Source organism: Dicentrarchus labrax, unplaced genomic scaffold (assembly GCF_905237075.1).
Source record: "Dicentrarchus labrax unplaced genomic scaffold, dlabrax2021, whole genome shotgun sequence".
Lineage (NCBI taxonomy): Eukaryota > Metazoa > Chordata > Actinopteri > Moronidae > Dicentrarchus > Dicentrarchus labrax.
The window spans coordinates 1,702,862-1,725,863 of record NW_026136710.1 but is presented as its reverse complement, the minus strand read 5'-3'; the positions used below and the strand labels follow the sequence as shown (position 1 = coordinate 1,725,863).

The window sequence follows — 23,002 nt, the reverse complement described above, 5'->3', positions numbered from 1 at the left end:
CTTACTGTCTGTGTAAGGTTGTTCATTATCAGGAATGAATGGACGACGGTTGCCTCCACGAAGTCCATTAACTCCTGATAACGGACTCCTTGAATGGCATTATCCCGCTTATACCACGGCCACTTGTCAAAGAACACAGACAAGATCATTATTTTATATTTCCATGCATTTTTCAGTCAAACTCTAAAGTTTTTTTATAAGCACAGCTCAGTGGTAACAGCTGAGGTCCTTCCTAATACCAGAGAGCTAACATTACGTTACGAGACAGAGAACAGGCTTTACCCTCTGGTTTGCCTCAAAGCTTTGCAAGAACTGATGGAAGACCGACGAGTCCTGATCTCAACCGTAGTGAACATTTACGGGAACTCTTAAAGACTGAGAAAGATAAATATTCTGGTGCAACACAGGAAGCTCTCAGGAACATTATCAGCTCATGCGTGGGTCATGCAGCTTGTGTGCATGTTGGGGGAGCAAATACTAAAATATTCTGATAATTCACAAACATTCAAGACTAAACTTTTCATTTAAATTGTTAAGCTGATATATTGTAATAAAATAAAACATGATTACACTCGAAACAAATGCAAAATAGATCAAATAGAATCTGTGGTCTCAGACTTTTGGACTCATTCACATTAAATAAACCCAACTCAAAAATGTGAAGTTAATAAGTTAATGAGTCAGTTAAACTTAAACAGTTTGAGTTGAACTGACTCATCAGTTTTAACAGTGTATATTTAGATATGTGTTCGTATATCTGTGAATCTTTTTAGAATTTTCCTTTTTATTTCTACCTTAAGTGCTTCTTTTATATCCTTTGTTATATTGTATTGCCTATTTTATTGTTTTCTGTGTGTAACATGGAGGAGGCTGCGACTGCATTTCACTGAGCAGTCCTGTTATTTAACCTTTAAAGCTTTTACTAATAAATATAAAGAGGAGAGAGATATTAAAAGGCTATAATTCTCTATTTGTCTGTCTATAAACAGTTATCAGGAGCACATTTAAGCATTAAAACAGGTTTTGCTTGCTGTAATCATCCCTCCTGTTCATCCCTTACAGTTATATTACATCCAATATAATGAATGTCATTATGAGCTCGGTTCCTGTTAAAGTACTTTATAGGAGCTGGACTCTCTAATGATGATACTGTGAGGACATTTCTTGGCGTTCACTGTCAGCTAACGCAGATTAAACCACTAAACTCCAGTTTATTATGTCGGTCTGTGACCTCGAGGCCAAACGGCTCACGTTAATCCCAGTTTATTACATTAAAGCTGCTCGATGCCATGACTGAGCCGCGAGTGCCGAAAGAGACCGAGCTGCAGCACCGTGTGGGCTTTATTAAAGAGACTGTGAAATAACAGTGAATAAAATCATTGAAATACAGTTTCTACCTTTAATTTTGCTTCTTTTTTGTCTTTTTACTGTTTAATTAAAGATATTTACACTGTAAAACCAATGCAATGATCTATAAATACAGGCGAACTCTGCTATAATACAAATATCAGGCTTACATTTACAGCAGAGTGCTGTTATTATTTGATATTTCTTATTTTAATGTGAATTTTAAAAGTTATAGAACTGTAATAAAAGTCATTATCTGTGAAATTAGAGTAATTATTGCTGTTTTCACTGATAAAAACTGTATTTGGACAGTTTACCAATGCTTATACACTGATAAACAACAATTATTCAAGATTTTTGTTCCATAATTATACAAGATATCCATCAGTTAACAAACAAATCCATGTAAAATTACATAACAAATACTTTTTTTAATGTTGTCACTAATATTTTAGAAACATTTTAACAATATTAAACCTGAATTTCTATTAAATAAACTCTAAATTATAGATTTCCAAATGTATTTTAATCTTTTTATGTGGGAAAAAAAGTAATTTTTCTTTAAATAAGCAGTAATTTTATGATTATTTACAATCACAGTGTAAAGGATAAAATAATTACATTATTTTTCATGTTATTTTGCATTATGCATTTAAATTGACAGGATATTTTTGTAATTGCATTAATATTTCCATAAAAATCTTTAAAATAAACATGAAATCTGTGAACTTTTAAACAGATTTCAGCACCGTGTGCATTACAGACACATAAAAAGCGATCACAGTGTTAGTTTGTTGGTGTGCAGAGGTCACTGTGGACCTAAAGCCTCCCCCCTGAGATCAGAAGAAATCCGTTTTGGTTATGTTGGGGGGGGAGGTCGCTCATTGTCTAAAGCACCCGAGCAGCTCGCACAGGAAACAGAGTCAGTTATGGCGGCCTGCTCCCGCCTCCAGTCCCACGCTCTCGTCATTGTTCGCCTCCTCCTGCAGGTAGCCGTCAGGACAAAGCTGGTGTCTGTTTGAATCACTTACTGTCACTGATCGCTCGGGAGTATCCACTCTGTGATTGATTAGGAAGTGTTTGACAAACAGGAAGCAGGGACATGATTGGCAGGTCTGACTGTGTGGCTACATAAACACAAACAAATGTTTTGGTTTAGTAAAAATGTTTAATCTTTTTGAATTATAACATTTTCTAATGTTCAATGAATGTTACTACAATGAGTTCAGGGAAGCTTTTTCTTTACAATTAAAGGGATTTTTAATTACAACTTACTTAAAAACAAGGTGTTTGGTTGATTTATGGCTACGCTGTAAAATAAGATTAATTAATTAATTTAACCTTAAATAAATGTTGAAAGTGAAAATTAAAACATACCAATAGGTAAATATTCTTGATTTAAATGACGCTGAGTTAATTTTGTCATATTTATTGTTGTTTGTATTCATAAATATCCAGTAAAAAGTACTTTAAAACAAGTTTCTGTAACTTAAAAAACAAAACTAGTGTCACTAATAAAAAGCTGCTTCATTAACTTTTTTTAACGTTTGTGTAACCTCAAATGTTTAATGTAATCAGTTTAAACAATTTTTTTAGTAAAAATAAGTTATTGCATTAGTGTACTTTTTTTTTTAACTGTCTCAACTAGTTTTTCAACATTATTTACGTCAACACAACTTATTAAAATAATGTTTGCAACTTAAAAGGTTTATTTAAATTTTAAAACAATTAATTGTAATGTTCATCTTGCAGTGATTTAATTAAATGGTGACTGAATTATTTTTTACAGTATTAGCTCACGGTAAAGATGAGTTTACTCTTTCAGTTTTCTTTTTCATTAAGAGAATATAAATTAAATTAGAGACTCTGTTGTCACTGACAGCTGCAGAGTCAAATTCTTCTACTTACATATATTTTTCCCACTCAAAGGTTTATTAGTGGGTGGCATTCCACACAGAGCCACACAATACTGCATTGTTGTTGGATATTTTCTTCAAAACAGTGAGTTCCTATACCAGGATGTCTAAATTCAGATATGTGAGGGCACGATGCCGTCTGTGTGTGTGTGTGTGTGTGTGTGTGTGTGTGTGTGATAAATAAATAAACTTTCATTTTGACCCCAGCAGGGAATAACAGTGAATATCTGTCCGCTCTGTCCTCAAACCATCAGAACAATCTGATGATAACCTCAGATAAAAAATACAAAACAAAAACACAACTCAGTTAAGAATAAGAAAATGTTAATCTGCATCAATCAGTAAATTATTGTCACATCTGAAAGCTAATGTCAGTAAAATGCTAGCTAATCTAAAATGCTGGATGTCCCAATTATAAAATGTCTGTTAATAAATAAAATATCACAGAAAAAAACATTTGTTATATACATTAATTTATTTACATTGCCTTCATTCATTCAATTCATAAATCAACAGTTATTTTATCTGTAAACATGTTTTAACCTTTGTAAACACTGTTTGTGTGCAAGAGGAGGTTTTAATTAAAGTAAAACTAATTCACACTTCCAACATCCCTCGCTCCGAGAGAGAGAGAGAGAGAGAGAGAGAGAGAGAGAGAGAGAGAGAGAGAGAGAGAGAGAGAGAGAGAAAGAGAGAGAGAGAAGAGAGAGAGAGAGAGAGAGAGAGAGAGAGAGAGAGAGAGAAAGAGAGAGAGAGAGAGAGCGAGAGAGAGAGAGAGAGAGAGAGAGAGAGAGAGAGCGAGAGAGAGAAAGAGAGAGAGAGAGAGGGAGAGAAAGTGCATAAACTCAGTACAGTTAGAGTCCCGAATATAAACCCGACCCAAACCAACGCAGACCACGAGCACTACAACAACATAAGTCATCAAACAGGAGCCTTTTTGCTCTGAGCTCTTTGTGCAACTGCTGGAAGCTAATGTCAGTAAAATGCTACATAACTACCTCGATAATCTACATCAATTGCTACACAGCAAAACACTAACTAACTACTAACTAGCAGATACAGTAAATAAAAACATTTAGACTTGCCTCATCGTTTGCTTTAGAGTAAATAGGCTGCAATATAGCATTAAATAATTACTGTGTGCAGTTTAAAGAATATTACAGATCCAAGAAGACATTAGCAGTTAGCTAACGGGAGCTACATTAGCAGTTAGCGGAGTTGAGGTAAGTGAGTAAATCAGATTTTGGTATAAAAATACAAAGAAAGTTGAGTTTTTGTAATTTTTTTGGTCCACATTGTTCAGTTGGGGTACAATACAACTGAGATCTAATGTTGTTTGCAGTTTCAGTCATAAGCTGCATCTGATTGTCTTTATTTCACCAGGTGAGCCTCTTTTAGTCTGTTCTGATCTAAGGTCAGTTTGTTATTGTGTGTTTTCTGTAAACTCATTGGTCTCTCGTCCGGTTCGGTTCAGGCAGAGGTCAACAGTGATTGGCTGTTTTTCAAATATCAGAAAGTTCAGTTCGACCGGTTTCACTATAAGCAGCATCTTCCCCCCAGGTGTTTACGGGACTGCCCACAGAGATACTACACAGTCCCTCCAGAAAAACGTGATTATGCGATCCCATAATTCAATGCATAATCAGCCAAAGTCCGCATATTTGTGCGGGGGCCGCATCTTTTCAAATACGCCGCACTTTCGCCGCATAAATTGCTGATTTCGGCACAAAATATGCGGGGCTTACATGATTTCATAATCCCCGCATTTTTGTTGCAAAGACGTCACAAATATCTGAGCAGTAAGTTGAAAAATGTTGCGTTTACTTCACACAAGAGCAGCCATTTACCCCCGTTGCCATGGGAACGTTATGAAGTGACGTAATTACGCAACGTGAACGTCATCGAAAAGCTGCAAACCCCGCGATGAAGCCGCAATTTTTGCAAGTTCCCGCAATTTCATCGCATAAAATTGCATAAATTGCCGCATATTCCATCGCGTTTCTTAAGAAGATTTGCTGCACAATCAAGGATTTTGGCCCGCAACAATCGCAAAAAAACTCCGCGTTTTTCTGGAGGGACTGACTACACTGACACCGACACACGGGTTGTTGGAGAGAGATCATGGAGGATCTTCACCCCACCTTCAATTTCAGACTTTCACATAAAGACTCAGTACTATCTGTTTTGCAGCCCATGTAGCTGCCCCCTGCTGGCCATTAGAAAGAATGCAGGTTTAAGACACTTCCACATGACCAATAAAAGTACTGAATTGGTTTGGCTCCTGGCATCCCGGGACTGAGTCAGTTAGGTTCGCTACACGGCTAAACAACCGAACAGCAGTTGGCTACTAATCAATCTTTCCATCAGGAAACTGACCTCCGTACTGTAACGTTGTTCCCTGTCGGTCTTGGTGTTCAATCCTGGTGCTGTCCACCGCTAATGGCAGATATAGATAGTAGCAGTTAATTAGTGGTTCGCTACTTTAGCTAGTAGCAGTAAGAATTGAAGCAGAGCAGCCGGAGGATGTCAGAGGGAAAATGTTTTCTCCATAAAATCTGATCCAGTTTCACCAAAATCACTGAATACAGTTATAAAGTTTGTGCAGTAATCGATGAGGCCATAGATAGATGTAATACATCGACCCTCAGAAACAGTAAGTTATTAAGACCATTAAAAATGCTGTTACCTGTTGGAAGTCTATTGCGAAGCACATGTAAAAACTTGATTAAAAACCTGCTTACCTGAACACAAGAAACCGGCTTGTATCTACCTGGGGAGATCAGGTTTATCGCATCCCCTACCACGATTACAAAAACCAGGTGTTTTGGTGTTTCTTACAGGTAATTTGGTGCAGGGAACTTTTAGTTTAATTCAAACTGCTAATATGGATCATTTGTAATGTTTTGTCTCAACTACAGAAACACTAGTTAACTGCTAAAGTCTGACAAGGTTGTCTGACATTGACTACTGTCAGTTATTAGTTTTACTACGTCACATGACTTTGACGGTGGGCGTGAGAGTGATATAGGGTTGGTCAAATGGCACCGATGCAGCAACCATTAAATACTACAGGTTGCAAACACATTTGATGTTTAAAGTCAGAATGATGAGTTTCACCCATCGACATATGAAAGATGGATGCTGCGTCTCCACTTCTTACCTCTGTACAAAAATGAAGCTATTGTATTGGTATTCTATGGAATTGAATTGATAAAGACCTCGAAAGAGTCTGTGCAGTCGTGATCGGGGCTGGTGCCGCTGTATTGATGTCCCGCCAATACGCCGAATCATCTTTATATATGTTGATGGTTTTGCCTGCTTCATTACTGCTTCACGGCTGTTTTTAGTTTATCTAACATGATCTGCAATCCGTCTTTGGTTTTTTGATCCACTAGACTTTTCATCTTCTTCAGTCTGTTGACCTTCTCGTCATCTTTTTTCTCCTCCATCTTCTCAATCAGGAAGTCCAAGTAGACGTAAGTGGACATTGAATTAACCTTGAGGGAGATCTGATCCAGTCTGACAACAAGCTGAAATGACTCTTCCAACAACTGATCTTTTTCTTTCTGAAGTTCTTTCAACTGGCTCTCACTTTCCCCGTCTCGTGAAGTCTGCCGAGCTTCCTCTTTCATATGATCGGATACAGCACACCCACACTGAGTGCAGCATCCATCTTTCATGACCTCACATTTTCCTAGATCTGAAGACACTTTGCACGGATAGTGACAGGTCTTCTTACAGTTTTTACAGTAGGTGGCACGCCAACCTCTTTTTTTATTGTTGTCGTTCAGCAGGATCTTCCCCTGTTCATGTTCAATCTCTTCAATCCTCTTCTGCAGGTCTTGGATGAGGCCCGTCAGTCGACTTTGCTCTTCCCTAATAACTGTCTCCCGCTTTAGAGGTGCAGTTATTTCCAGGAAGGCTTTAAACTCCCGCATTTCTTTCTTTATTTTAACTGCAAATTTAAGAGGAACCGTGTTCTCTGTCCTGTCTTCACTCTGACAGTTATTCAACAAGAAGTGAACAGGCTGATTCGTAATGTTCTTAATGTTCGCCTCCTTGAGTGCTTTCAGAGCATTTTCGGGTGTTCTTCCATCTGAGTGAGTGATGAAGGCGACTACGTTCTTTTCCACATCTTTTCCAAACAGAGACGTCACTGAATCAAAGACGTACATCAGTCGGTCACTCAGTCGATTCTCAGTCGCTTTCAGCACCAGACCCACAGCATTGATCTCTTGGACTCCGTCATCTGCGTTGAACAAGTCAAATAATCTTTGTCTGACGATGTCGTCTCGCTCGGTCCCCGTGGTGCTCCAGTACCCAGGAGTGTCGATGACAGTCAGAGAGTAGGGCAGAGTTTCACCTTCAAAACCAAAGATCTGGTACACGATCACATCTGATTCCTGACTTCTCTGCTCGTCCTCTACGATCTCGAACCAGACATCGTCCTTCCAGTCCACTCCCAGGGTGTAGTTGACCAGAGCGTTGATCAGAGTAGATTTTCCTTCTTCCGTTTCACCCACTAGCAAGATGGTTTTATTTTTCTTGTTCACATTTCTTTCACCAAGGGTCGTTCTTCTCACAGTTCCAATATATTCTTTCTTTGTTGGTAACTGGTAGCGTCTGGGAGATCCGGACTGGATCAGATTACTTTTAGAGATGATGTCATATTGTTTTAATGTGTATTTATTCCTGTAGAAGAAGCAGATCATGTACATGTTTAATTTCATGTATATACTTTATTAGCCTTCCTTCCTTGTACATTTCAAACTTACTTAATGATCTAGCCCCACTGAAAGGATTAAAGCCATATTAAAACTCTGTGTAACTGTGAAATGCAGCTGCCTTATTTGAGCTGGATTTAGTACCTACTTCGTCTGTAATGTTTGATTCCCTGTTGAATGTGTTTTTATTTGTATTTAAATTGTAACTGGTGTGCCGTCTTGGCTAGGTTTCCCTCTGAGAAGAGAAAGAAGGCAATGAAAGCATTAAAGGCAGCACTTTCACTTTAAGTTTCCCCATTCAGCATTCTTTAAAATAAATAGCTATAACCAGGGACGGCTGATATATATGGGCTAACAAGGCTAAGCCCCCACTATCTTTTACTATAAAGAAAAAGAAAAGAAAAACTATTATTAAAAACCTTAGAACATATTGTTTTGAATTTTGGTAGAACCTAGAGCAGCAACAGCACCAAAAAGTGACAGAAACAACCCAGGATATATGATCTATGTTGGTTCTTTCCTGTGAATGGGCTAAATTCATTCAGTCCAAGCACAGTAGCGTAAGCTTCCATTGACTTTTGATTGACAGGTGTCCTGACACACCCCCTTCATATGCTGCCCATTTGGACTAATTTCATTCAGCCCAAATGCTGACCTTCGACCAATCACAGCGCAGTAGCTACAGTACAGTGAGGCTAGTTCGTAGTATTGCGGGCGTTAGCATGAACATGAACGAGACGGATTATTTACTTTCTAATCAATTTCTATAAAGTCTTTGGAGGAAAAATTGGAAGTACAGAGATTGGGAACACATCATCCAAATGATGTTCAAATAACACAAAAGGACAAACGGCAAAATCTTAGTTTTGTGTTACTGGTTTCAGCTAACCGACTGGCTAACAGCAAGTGTAGCTAGGAATTCACTTTTCTGTTTCCATGTTTGCCTTTTGGAGGAGACACGGCTTGGACCCAACAATGAATTGTAGATTTAAAACATTTATCCGACAAAACGTGAATGCAGCAAGAGCCACATTGGAAACAGCATTAAGTTGTCTCTGCTGGGTAAAGTGAACATCACCTGTCAGCTTAATGAGGGTCACTGCATCCTGTACAGAGACACAACGAGCTGGTAAATAAAACCAGGCATTCACTGTCATGGACTGTGGACTGTATTACATTTTGTGGGGGACACAAGCTCGCCCTGCGGGGTTCCGATTAATCTCCCACTTCACTCCAGCGGCGACCAGTTCTCTTTTTTAGACAGTCAAGCAGCCGATCACCTGTCAAACACACAGGTTGCAAAGTACACGTCTAAGACCACAGATTGTCTCAAAACGAGACAGGACCTGGAGAATGTTTCCTGCTTCATATCTGAACTGCTGACCACAGATAACAATCAGCCACATCCAGATGCGGACACAGCTGCAGCTGCTCTGATAATGTGTCAGTAGCCGGACAGCGCTTTGAGAAAGCCAGGCACTTGTTGTCTTCGCATGTGCACATTACCTATTGATCTGCAGGGGGAAACTGAAAGGTGAGCTGATGGTGAGGTACAGCAGTGTGGACTTTGACATGGTGATTAACCTGTTTGCGTCACAGAAAGGCCGTCGATGTGAGCGGCGTTTTAAATAAGGTATGCCCAAGCTCTGAAACAACTCTCTCTTGTACAAATAATTCTTTTTGCTTTGGTTTTATGGATTTATTTCTGGTACATGGTGCAAATTGTTGCTGGTACTTTTCTATATTGTAGGTGTAGCGCAATTGGCATGTGCTGATGTGTACAGAGGAGAGAGAGAGAGAGAGAGGGGGATTTTTTTAGCATCAGGCCATTCTTTTGGGTTTGTCTCCCGAGTGTTGCCGTAGAGCCCTTGAGTACAAGTACAATGTTGTGCTGTAACTTGATGTGATGCTGCTATTGCTGCTGTGTGGAGTATTGATGAGTGTAATGCATTTGTTAGCCCACCCACCAGAAATCTCCACCAGCCGTCACTGCCTATAACGGTTTATAACACACTATAATGTAGTTGTTAGTGGTTATGTAATCAGTGGGCCCTGATCATTTAACTAAATGTTTTATATTAAGCAGTGCCTGAAATGGGCCGTCTGATTTTGGTCCACATGAGTACCCTTACTTCTTATTGAGTACTGCCACCACTGGCGAGCGTGGCTGTACCCACCACTGAGGTCCCGATGTTTTCCGAGGGGTATACAATAAAAGTTGTGAAATAATTGCCTAAAAATACCTACCTTGGTGCTTTTTTGATGCCCCAAAATTCTCCTAGCAAATTCAGCTTTCGAACCTTTGTGTTTCTAAAACCCTGCATACAGTTGTGTTGTGTTTTGGGTTATGCTGAATTTGGGTCCTGGCACCTTTTTTCTGTCCAATTCAGGCACCGTTATTAAGGTTGTTGTGTGCAGTGTGTACTGGGCTATATTACACTGAGTGCTCACAATGATCTCGTTCACTTACTTCATTTGAGAACCAGCTGCTGTTAGTTGGTAGTTTGCTCTGGTTCCTGTATGCACTCGTCTTTTCATCTCTTCCAGTTTCTGGACCTTCTCTGTGTCTCTTTTCTCATTCATCTTCTCAATCAGGAAGTCCAAGTGGACAAGAGTGGACAGTGAATCAACATTCAGGGCGATCTGCTCCAGTTTGACAACATGCTGGAAGGACTCTTCCAACAACTCATCTTTATCTTCCTGAAGTTCTTCCATTTCTTTCTGTAGTTCACCCAGATTGCTTGTCATAATCTCACAGTCTTTATTACTCTTTATATACTTTTGTCTCATGTCTTCATCGATCATTTCAACTTTCCTTGTCTTCTCCACATAGGTGCGGTCATACATATGTTTTGATACCGGACACTGCTTCGGACATACGGTGCAGCAAACATCTGTACTGACCGTAGAGCGTTGTGGACTTTGGGTCATTTTGTATCTGGGACTCTGACAGGTCATCTCACAGACGGGACAAGAGACGGCTTCTTTATATAACAACCCACAGCCCCACCAACTCCTTTCACCATCGATAGGTTCTGCAGCTTTGTAAACCTGATCAACTTCTTCAGCAAAATTCTTATTGCTCCTCATGTCTTGTTGATGTTTCTGCAGCATTTCCTCAGTGTGTTGGATTTCCTTCTGTTTTACTTCAATTGAATCAATTCTTTCTTGAAGTTTTTGGATGCAGGTCGTCAGTTTGAGTCGCTCGTTAATAACGACCACGGTTGTCTCCAGCGTTTTAAGTTCAGTTTTGGCCCGAAAGGCTGCGAACTGCCTCATGTTTTCTGTCGTTATTCTGTATGCATGTTTAAGGATGTTTGTGTCCTCTGTCCTATCTTCACTCTGACAGTTATCGAACAGGAAGTGAACAGGCTGATTCGTTTCATCTTTGGCGCACTTCATGTTCGCATCCTTGAGGGCTTTCAGAACATTTTTAGGTTTTCTTCCGTCTGAGTGAGTGATGAGGGCAACAATGTTCTTCCCCATATCTTTTCCAAACAGAGATGTCACTGAATCAATCAGTCGGTCACTGAGTCGATTCTCAGTCGCTTTCAGCACCAGACCCACAGCACTGATCTCATGGACTCCGTCATCTGAGTTGAACAAGTCAAATAATCTTTGTCTGACGATGTCGTCTCGCTCGGTCTCCATGGTGCTCCAGTACCCAGGAGTGTCGATGACGGTCAGAGAGTAGGGCAGAGTTTCACCTTCAAAACCAAAGATCTGGTACACAATCACATCTGATGTCTGACTCCGCTCGTCCTCTATGACCTCGAACCAGAGATCGTCCTCCCACTTCACTCCCATGGCGTAGTTGACCAGAGCGTTGATCAGATTAGATTTTCCTGCTCCTGTTTCACCCACAAGCAAGATGGTTTTGTCTTTCTTGTCCACATTTCTTTCACCAAGTGTCGTTCTTCTCACAGTTCCAATCAACTCTTTCTTTGTTGGTAACTGGTAGCGTCGGGGAGATCCGGACTGGATCAGATTACTTTCCGAGATGATGTTGTCATATTTACTCCTGTAGAAGAAGCAGATCATGTACAACATGTTATTTTCTATTCATGTTTAAAGCTATAATATGTAACATTTCCTCATTAAATAGTGTATAAACTCTTTTACTATGTTCTCTATGTTACCATCCACTGTTTAGATCTTGGTGCTTTTTAACTCTAGATTTGAACCGGATGAAGGATTTTAGTCATCGGACGTTTGGATCTTCACGTGTTTAAAAGCTGCATAAAATTAAATATAATTAAACTAAATAAAAAATAGTGGTGTTGTAATGGCCATCTTCTAATCCTGAGAAGGGATTACAACCACTCTGAAGGTTTCACTTTGTATGAGATGCCGTAATCATTTATAATTTATGATTAATAATGTCTCTCACTGCTGTGTTTCATTGTTATTCAGTTCATAGACAGGCAGCCTTTGTGCTGAGTCAGCAGGGTTGGGTAGGAATCACTGGCAATATATACTGTGTAGGGGACAGAGCTTCCAGGTCTGTGAAGTAAAGCCAGTGCGGAGGTGTCTTAAAGGTCCAGAGTGTAACATTTAGGAGGATCTATTGGCAGAAATGTAATATAATACACAGGTATGTTTTCATTAGTGTATAATCACCTGAAAATAAGAATCATTGTGTCTTTGTCCCCTCAGAATGAGACGTTTTTATCTACAGAGGGAGCGGGTCGTCTTCTGGCGGAGTCCGCCATGTCGAATGTTTCCAGGCTAGATTCCACTAAATCTTACGCACTGGTCCTTTATTTCAACTCTTGTGACATTATGTGGTAAAATGTGATTCAGCAGTATTTAACGCCGTAGCTCATTTCAACAATATAACCGTAAACCCTGAAACACTTTGTGTTGTCGAGGGCGGCGCCTTGACACTGGGACCAGTATCAGGGGATTGTTGCAACATGGACCTTTTCTATACTTATTTTCTATTTTCTATATATATTGTTGATATATAATGTAGTATATTGTACATCATTTTACAGAAATGAAACATAGAAACATTAGGATTACTCACGTCGCCATGGTAACAGCTTCACAGGAAGTTGAGGATGAATCTCTGGATTCTGGATGAAGGACAAACAAAAAGTCAGCTTTGATGTTGTTAGCAGTTATTATTAGATTAAATAGCGTAGATACCGTATGAGCAAGTACACTATTTTATGTGTCTGTCCAACTACTGAGTGGGCGGGGCTTAAACTAGAAGTTGGAATAATTATTAGAAAACTTATTTGAACTTATTTTCTCTATTTTCTCTTATATATTGTTGTTATAAACCGTAGTATAATGTACATATTTTTACATACTTAGAGTTATTTTCTATTGTCTATTATATATATATATTTCATGCAATTTGTTTTGCAACTTGAGCAACTGTAACGCAACCAATTTCCCTTCCAGATTTCCAGAAGTTTATGATTCTGAAGTTAAATTAAATAAATAATAAATAAATTAAATATGAGGATGCTACTAAGTTCTGATATGATAATAATAATAATCGGTATCTTTATTTTTTTATCCAATTGCCAATAAAATAAATACATTTTCAGATTTGCTACTGTAGCTCTGATTCAGTCTCAATTTAGGATAACATTGTAAAGTTCTCTTTTATCTTTTAGCCTTTAATTAAAGTACTCTGATCTAAAGTAAAAGTAGTAAACAACAGTGTGAAAGTACTCTATTGCAAGTTAAAATCATACAGTGGGTACGGAAAGTATTCAGACCCCTTTAAAATTTTCACTCTTTGTTTCATTGCAGCCATTTGCTAAAATCCAAAAAGTTCATTTTATTTCTCATTAAGGTACACTCAGCACCCCATCTTGACAGAAGAAAACAGACATGTAGAAATTTTTGCAAATCTATTAAAAAAGAAAAACTGAAATATCACATGGTCATAAGTATTCAGACCCTTTGCTGTGACACTCATATTTAACTCACATGCTGTCCATTTCTTCTGATCCTCCTTGAGATGGTCCTGCTCCTTCATTGGAGTCTAGCTGTGTTTAATTAAACTGATTGGACTTGATTCGGAAAGGCACACACCTGTCTATATAAGACCTTACAGCTCACAGTGCATGTCAGAGCAAATGAGAATCATGAGGTTGAAGGAACTGCCCAAGGAGCTCAGAGACAGAATTGTGGCAAGGCACAGATCTGGCCAAGGTTACAAAGGAATTTCCGCAGCACTCAAGGTTCCTAAGAGCACAGTGGCCTCCATAATCCTTAAATGGAAGAAGTTTGGGGCGACCAGAACTCTTCCTAGACCTGGCCGTCCAGCCAAACTGAGCAATCGTGGGAGAAGAGCCTTGGTGAGAGAGGTAAAGAAGAACCCAAAGATCACTGTGGCTGAGCTCCAGAGATGCAGTAGGGAGATGGGAGAAAGTTCCACAAAGTCAACTATCACTGCAGCCCTCCACCAGTCGTGGCTTTATGGCAGAGTGGCCCGACGGAAGCCTCTCCTCAGTGCAAGACATATGAAAGCCCGCATAGAGTTTGCCAAAAAACACATGAAGGACTCCCAGACTATGAGAAATAAGATTCTCTGGTCTGATGAGACCAAGATTGAACTTTTTGGCGTTAATTCTAAGCGGTATGTGTGGAGAAAACCAGGCACTGCTCATCACCTGCCCAATACAATCCCAACAGTGAAACATGGTGGTGGCAGCATCAGGCTATGGGGATGTTTTTCAGCTGCAGGGACAGGACGACTGGTTGCAATTGAAGGAAAGATGAATGCGGCCAAGTACAGAGATATCCTGGAAGAAAACCTCTTCCAGAGTGCTCAGGACCTCAGACTGGGCCGAAGGTTCACCTTCCAACAAGACAATAACCCTAAGCACACAGCTAAAATAACAAAGGAGTGGCTTTGGAACAACTCTGTGACCATTCTTGACTGGCCCAGCCAGAGCCCTGACCTAAACCCAATTGAGCATCTCTGGAGAGATCTGAAAATGGCTGTCCACCAACGTTCACCATCCAACCTGACAGAACTGGAGAGGATCTGCAAGGAAGAATGGCAGAGGATCCCCAAATCCAGGTGTGAAAAACTTGTTGAATCATTCCCAAGAAGACTCATGGCTGTAGTAGCTCAAAAGGGTGCTTCTACTCAATACTGAGCAAAGGGTCTGAATACTTATGACCATGTGATATTTCAGTTTTTCTTTTTTAATAAATTTGCAAAAATTTCTACATTTCTGTTTTTTTCTGTCAAGATGGGGTGCTGAGTGTACATTAATGAGAAATAAAATGAACTTTTTTGATTTCAGCAAATGGCTGCAATAAAACAAAGAGTGAAAAATTTAAAGGGGTCTGAATACTTTCCGTACCCACTGTATATTCATAATCTTAATAAAAGTACAAAAGTATCAGTCAAAGTGTAGAATAAAATTAATAAAAATAAAATGCTATATATTATATTTATTTATAATTACTGATGCATTAAAGTATTGCAGCTGGAGAGAATATTTTAATTCATAAAAGACATTTCCTGTATTTATTTATTTTAGTTAAGTACACAATATGGTTTCAGGTAGCTTTATTTTTTATTTTGATGGCAGTTCATTAAAAAAATGTTTACGCCTAGTTTTAATATAGTTTTAGTCAACTATAATAACTTTGATATGGTCCTTTAAAGTAGCTGCAGGATACGGTAAAAACTTCCCATTGCAATTATTTTGACACATATTGCGAAATGATTTACGATTAGTGTGTGAATGATAATTTTTGCATCACTGAAAAAAAAGATTAAGTAATTTTTTATGTCTGTATTCAACAAACATGTTTTCTTTTGTCATCTTGAAGGTCTCTGCAGAACTACAACACTTCATTGTAACACTGTTTCTCTCACATTTTAACAAAAAAATTGCAGCTTCTTGCACTTCGGATTTTAATAGTATTTCGATTAATTGTGCGACCCTACTTTAAAGCTTTGAAAATGAAGATGTTTAGTCCAATCCTTCCATGGATGCACTGATTGGGAAATTCTGCACCGATGATGGTGCTGAAGGTTTTTTTTCTTGTTATTTATACATCCTTTTGTACCAGAAATCCACATTGATATGTTTTTCTGCCTTGCTGCAGCTCAGTCTGTTTCTGGTCTCACCCAGGATGTGAGACTCCGAACTGAAAACACAAATGGATTCGACACAACACGCAAGCATCGGCCACTGATGAACAGAAATATTAGCTGATATATTGGTGCATCCCTGTTGGATTCTGAATGAAAACAGTTTAATTTCAGCTCATTTCAACATTATTCCATCATAAGATATCAGTGAATCACAAGAATGCAAAGTGCACGTTCATTTATTAGTTATTTCAAATACATTTTTCATGCATATATATATCTCCTTCTATCTGCTGATCTTAATAAAGTTTCATTAATAGTTGTTCTTACCTGTTTTTGTCTTCATGAAGCGCCTAATTCTGAGGTGGCAGAGCACAGAGCAGCTTTTATACCAGAGGGTGGATGCTCAGTGGTCATATGATTTCCTAGAAACAGTCTGAGAGAGCTGAGTCACTGCAGTGGATGTTTGCTGTGGTCCTTTTTGTTAAAACATCTTTCACTTTCACCTGCTGTTGAAAAAAGAGTGCTGTTGGGGAGATTTCAGAGAAACGATGTGACTTCAAACCATCGAGCTCTCTAAGTTCCATAAGTTTCCAGTAAGATCTGATTAGACTGAAACTGTTTACTGAGCTCATAAATCCACTGAGAAGTCGGGGTGAGTATTGGCAAGAACCTCACGGTACATATCACGATACTTTGGTCACAATACAATAGTATCACCATCTATCACGATATCACGATATCACGATATTGCGATATAGAGATGAAAACACCTGTATATGTACATCAGATGATATTGATCAGAGGACACATTGAGTTAAAAACTATTTCATTCCAAACAGCCTCTTCATTTTATTAATTTCGATGACATTCACTGCGGTGAAATGCGGTGTTACACACTGCAGTTGAAACCATAAAATGAAGTGCATTAAAGTTATTGTCACTGAAACTACTGTAAATATCTCAAAGTAACCATTAATCTCTTAATGCGCTTTAGTTGAGCGCGGAGACTCTAATGTTTGGGTAAGATGATGACACACACAACTCGATGGGTAGCTAGCTGAGCAAGTTGGTAATCAAAATCATTCCCATCATAGGAACGACTGTGTAGCCCTTACAGGTTAGAGAGTAACAGATATAATATATTATTAGGGTTGCCACCTTCCATGCAGACTAGCTGAAAGTTGTCCAGGAGGTTGTATACGATGAACAAGCAGTTACTCTTCAGGTGCTCTGAGGCTAGCAAGTGCAAAGGTAGAAACTAGCTCACTACTCACTAAATAAGGAGTGAAACTCTAAATCAACATATTTATTTGGCATTTGATTTAAAAATAGTATAAACCAGGTGAGTTTGCAAGTTTACCTAGCATGATGGCTAATTAGCGATTTACGTGAATATAATACACATTCATGAACATGAGTGCTATTCTTTGTCCATGACAATCTGACAAACACATCAGTAATGACAAACTAGCTTCCATTTAGGATGGCCTATTTAATGTTTAATCTTCAGTGATGTTAGCTGAGCTGAACTCCACATTACTAACCAGTTAAACATCCTTTAATACCTCTGATCTGTTACTCTCTAACCAGTTAAACATCCTTTAATACCTCTGATCTGTTACTCTCTAACCAGTTAGGGCCAGACAGTCGTTCCTATGATGGGAATGATTTTGATTACCAACTTGCTCAGCTAGCTACCCATCGAGTTGAGTGTGTCATCATCAGGGGCGGACTGGGACAATATTTCAGGCCGGGAGTTTGATACCATCCCAGGCCACCACCAAGAGTGAGTTAGGTTGGGCGTCTACTGATGTAAGAGTGTATAATAATAATAAAGCAAAGGCTCCACATGCGCACACACACAGCTTGTTCTGTTTCTGTCCCCTACAAAATAAATGTTTCTGTTGTGCTGCAATAACCTGAACTCAAATCACTTTTAATGTTAACAGTGTAGTAGTAGATTAAATAAAATGTTACACCATCATCCACCTAGAAACTTGAGACCAATCCTATTTTTAATGTAACAGGTACCAGACTAGTTATACATTTGACCACTGTGTCAACCATAGTATCAGACCACAAGTGAGAGGTACACAGGCGGCGCACTGCAGATGTGTAGGTTTAGAAAAGCCCACCCATAATTTCACAGCTATTCAAATTCACTAATTGACCATTTGTATATGCATTGGCTATGTTCATATAACAACAAATATGTTCCTAATCTCAATGGGATTTTACCTGGTTAAATAAAGGTTAAATCAAATAATATAATACAAGGATTTCAATATTTAAATAATTTATTATGTTGTGTCTATGTTAGTTAACCATATTCTAAAATTTGCAATATCCTTTGTTACAACTTAAAACATTTGTTTTATTAAGTTAGTTTGTGTTAGTCAAAGTGGAACCAACCTCCTCATGAAGTGGTGCTGGATAGACAAACAGATCAGTTATTTTACAGCACTTCGCTGATCTGTGGTCAGTATTTTTGGGTGCTTGGACACAAGTAGGAAACTTTTGATAATTTAAATACTTCAGACGGGATTCGAACCGGCTACACTGGGAATGCTACGTTCAATTTACCCAAGGGTAATGAACTGTCATTGACGTCACAATTACATTCATTGTTATTTCTGCATGCATTCTCTGCTATTTTAAATGTTCTAGGCTTACTAAGATTTCAATTTAGGCTTCTGTTTATATATAAAACTAAGAATAAATACTAAATAATTTCATATGTGAAATGTGTCATATAGGCAACATTATTAATGTAAATAATGAATAATTATTTGTTATCGTTTTCTACCTCTCCCACCTACCTGAAGGTCTGGAATGCCCTCTGCAAAGGCTGATATCATGACTTGGATCTTTCCCTACATCTCCTCTATGTGGCGTATATCAGAAACCACCTCCCATACAATTTTATAGTATATTACTTGTCTTTTTCTGTTTGTGGTTTATAATGTATTGTCTTTTCAAGTATCAAATGTATCAATGAGGTGAAATTAACCTAATAAATAAATAACATACCATCTTGCTGTTACCAAATGTCACATCACCACCATTATGACATTATTATCACACTTATTGTTGTTGTCAATAAAAATACCCACTAGTTTTGTTTTTAATGGACAAAAAGGAAGCAAGGGAAAAGTTTAATTCAATTCTATTCAATTAAATTTTATTTGTATAGCGCCAATTCATAACAGAAGTTATCTCAGGACACTTTTCAAATAGAGCAGGTCTAGACCGAACTCTTTAAAACATTTAGCTAAAAATGTAATCAAAACAGATTATAAAACACTTCAGAATCAAAAAATACTGTTTATTTACAGTGAACACAGAACGCAGAATAACAATAACACAGCACACGTAATAATAATAATAATAATAATAAAACAGCACAGAATAATAATAAAACATCTTTTAAACTATTTACAATAAACCTATTTATAGTGGCATTACTTTCTCCTCATTTCCGCCAACCAGTCCTCCTTGGAAAGTGTTTCCGTATTAGCAGTGAGGAACTGGCCACACTTTTTGTTAGTGTTGGCTTGCACCGTTCGCCTGTAAGGCCTTTTAGGGCACCAGCTCCCTGTGTGTCTGCTGGTGCACCTGTTTGTGGATTAGTGCCCTGACATGCTGCCACTACAGGTATGAAAAAAACAGCCTGTCCTGCATGCGCGATTGGGGTGCTGGGGTGGACCAAGGGTGCTGGTGCTGAGGGAGTGGCAAACAGCTGTCTCTTTGCTGCCCCCCTTGGGAGTAAGGGACGCGGTGTCTGCCGCTGTTGTGCCTGACCGGCTGTGCTCTCCGGCAGCCGGTACTGGTGTTCCTGGTGTGCTGGAACGGGCTCAGTGGGGAGCACTCTTGCCTCCTGAAGAGGCTCTTCAGCCACGGCAAGGGCTGGAGGCAATGCCGTGCCTTGCACCAGTACAGAAAGCTCCTGCCTCTTTTGCCTATCATTGTGCCATTGTATCAGTGTGTTCTGATTGACTTCTACCAGCTGGAGTCCAGTTCTCTCCATCACCCGGGAGTTGCCAACCACCAACTGCCTGATCTTCCAATAGTCCCTGAGAATTAAGGACCACCGGGAATCTGCCCCCTTACCCTTCCTCACTGGGCTTGGGTACAGATAGCACAGTCTTATAAAAATGTTCTCCACTATCCGACAGCAATCTGGCCACTGGGCAGGTGCACTACTTGCACCTAGCATGCAGCAAGTGGTGCTCTCCACACCAGGAGTTTTTGAGGGCTTCTTTGGTGTTCTACAGCGACCACTCAAAAGTCTCTCTTGGTGTTGTGCAGCATAAACCACCCGCTTCTTGTCTCCTTTGTCCAGGCTCTCCCACAGGTGTACAATTGTGTCCGCCTGCTGGTTGCTGAGGTCTGACCACATAGCTCCACCAAGTACTCAACAAGCCGGTCTACATGCTGGTATCAAGGCACATTCTGGTCTTCCACAGCCTATGAAAATTATTAAACAGAAAATAGAAAATCGCAATGTAAAACCTTCACTGACACTTTAATGACACTTTTACTGATGTAGTGGATTTAACGAAATATGTGATATGCATACATACTCTAAAAATAGTGCTGAGAACTTCATTTTTTATCCATATACATATTTTAAAATGATCATACGGCTATTTACCATAGTTTCATCTTCGGCCTCAGTCAATGAACCTGAAGGCGGAGAGGAGGTGCCAGGGGCCAGAGTGGTTCTGCCAGGGGCCAGGGTGGCAGTGCCAGAAGCCAGGGAGGAGGTGCCAGGAGCCAGGGTTCTGCCAAGGGCCAGGGTGGCAGTGCCAGGAGCCAGGGTAGGTGTATCAGGAGCCTCTATGTCCAGCAGTGTGGGGTCGTCTATGAGGTCAGAGAGGCCCTCATCTTCCCCCACGTCATCCTCCACATCATGCTCTTCAATGAGCTGAGCTGTCACCTCTGAATCAGGGTGCATATCCTGCAGTGCCTGACCAGTCTGCCGGAACAGATACTGCACCCCTATGAGCTCACCTAAAACAACAGATGATAAGTTAATCAGGCAAGGCACAGATGCAGCAACAGTTTTTGTTTGGCATAGTAATACTGATGTACTGCAATCACAGGTGTATTATTGTAAAATATTTCACAATTGCTCCGAACACGGCTCTGCCAAACATAATGAAAACAGATTTATATTACCAATTTGTCCACAAATTCTTATCAGTGTAACGTGATGGTGGGCAGAACTCTGGTGCCACTTTCCTGCCGAACAGCCTCTCCTAGTTACTGTTAACGCAGGTAAGCAAGTCCCCTGAGTAATTGCGCAGAGCAGATGGTCCTGTACACAGGGCAGCACCACCCCGGTCCTGGTTCCACCTGTGTAGCCCTTCCAGCAGGTAAACTTGGAAGTTTAGGCTATTGGCACTAGTCCCTAGAAGTACATTGACTTATACATAAAATATTAAATAGGAAAATATTCTTGGACACACAACACAACACATGAATCAGCATGTCTGACAGGCACAAACCTGGTATGAATCTGTTGAGGTGTAAATGGAAAGACTCCAAGGACGTAGAGCCTCTGGCACACCGGAACATAGGTAGCCGCACACCTCCCTTGGTCAGCTCCCCTGGCAGTCCACCAACGTTCACCATCCAACCTGACAGAACTGGAGAGGATCTGCAAGGAAGAATGGCAGAGGATCCCCAAATCCAGGTGTGAAAAACCTGTTGCATCATTCCCAAGAAGACTCATGGCTGTAGTAGCTCAAAAGGGTGCTTCTACTCAATACTGAGCAAAGGGTCTGAATACTTATGACCATGTGATATTTCAGTTTTTCTTTTTTAATAAATTGGCAAAAATTTCTACATTTCTGTTTTTTTTCTGTCAAGATGGGGTGCTGAGTGTACATTAATGAGAAATAAAATGAACTTTTTTGATTTTAGCAAATGGCTGCAATGAAACAAAGTGAAAAATTTAAAGGGGTCTGAATACTTTCCGTACCCACTGTATGTGTTTGTGTATACAGCGATAACATAACATTATGATCCATGAATCTATTGGTGATTCTATTGTTGGTTTATTTGTGGTTTTAACTGATGTGATTATGTAAGAAATTAAGTTTCTAATGTATTTGTTTTATTGTTCTTACCTTGATGTGTCCTGGGAAAGCGGAAGTTTTATTTTGAAAGGACACAATATGCACATTAGACCATTCTAAGCCCCATAAAGTAAATTGAAAATCAATACATATAATCATTATATCAATAAATAAAGTGATAATAAACAAACTTTGGCTGTGATAATGAACTGGCCCTCCCCTCCCAAACAGTTTCTACCCACAAACCATCACTCTGAGTGAACACACAGGGTCAGAAACAATCTCTGTAACATCCACTGCATCTGTAAACTGTTTGTTATTTATGTTTTCACTGTTAAAATTCAGTTTCTTTTTTAAAGCATAAATATTATCATAAAATCATTCACACATACAGGATTTATATTTATACTTATTTATACTGTATATCCTGTCTTATGTAATGTAAAACCTGCACATAAATATTTATTTCAGCATCCTTTGCACTATTGTCCACTGTCTACAAATGGTATTGGTTTTGTTTGTTTATATATAACTGTACATCTTGTTGAGCTTGTTCTGTTTATTTATGTTTATTCTGTGTTTGTACATTGAGAGCAATGGAGTCAAATTCCTTGCAGGAAGTTTGTGTAAAACCAGAGAGTATTTCCTGAATATTGATCAGAGATGAGTTTCACTGATATTTTTGTACAGTTCTCTGTCTGTATTGTGTATTTTTCCAATATAGTTTTATCAAACAGACTTAATAGGCTTCTTTTTTTAACAGATCCAGTGTTTTCTTCTCTGTTCTTGCAGCTCTTTGGTTGTTTGATCGGATGTTGAAGTTCTGTGAATATAGTTTGTGTTCAGGTAAAG

General features: G+C 39.2%; 1 protein-coding gene across 1 annotated transcript; it reads right to left on the bottom strand.

Annotated features, from left to right (window-relative positions):
- Positions 1 to 3,719: 3,719 nt before the first annotated feature.
- LOC127370614 (uncharacterized) lies at positions 3,720 to 16,436 on the bottom strand. The gene is made up of 4 exons (XM_051412836.1): positions 16,395 to 16,436; positions 13,017 to 13,065; positions 10,458 to 12,008; positions 3,720 to 7,955 (listed from the first exon to the last, which is right to left on the bottom strand). Exons 1-4 carry the CDS (start codon positions 16,408 to 16,410, stop codon positions 6,587 to 6,589), a joined length of 2,985 nt encoding a protein of 994 aa, XP_051268796.1. The 5' UTR covers positions 16,411 to 16,436; the 3' UTR covers positions 3,720 to 6,586.
- Positions 16,437 to 23,002: the final 6,566 nt, after the last annotated feature.

Excerpts from the sequence above, each read along its gene's own strand:
- LOC127370614 (XM_051412836.1), bottom strand. Across the intron at positions 12,009-13,016 it reads GAAGCTGTTACCATGGCGAC|GAGTAAATATGACAACATCA; the intron begins GTGAGTAATCCT and ends CTTCTTCTACAG. Across the intron at positions 7,956-10,457 it reads GCAGCTGGTTCTCAAATGAA|GAATAAATACACATTAAAAC; the intron begins GTAAGTGAACGA and ends CTTCTTCTACAG.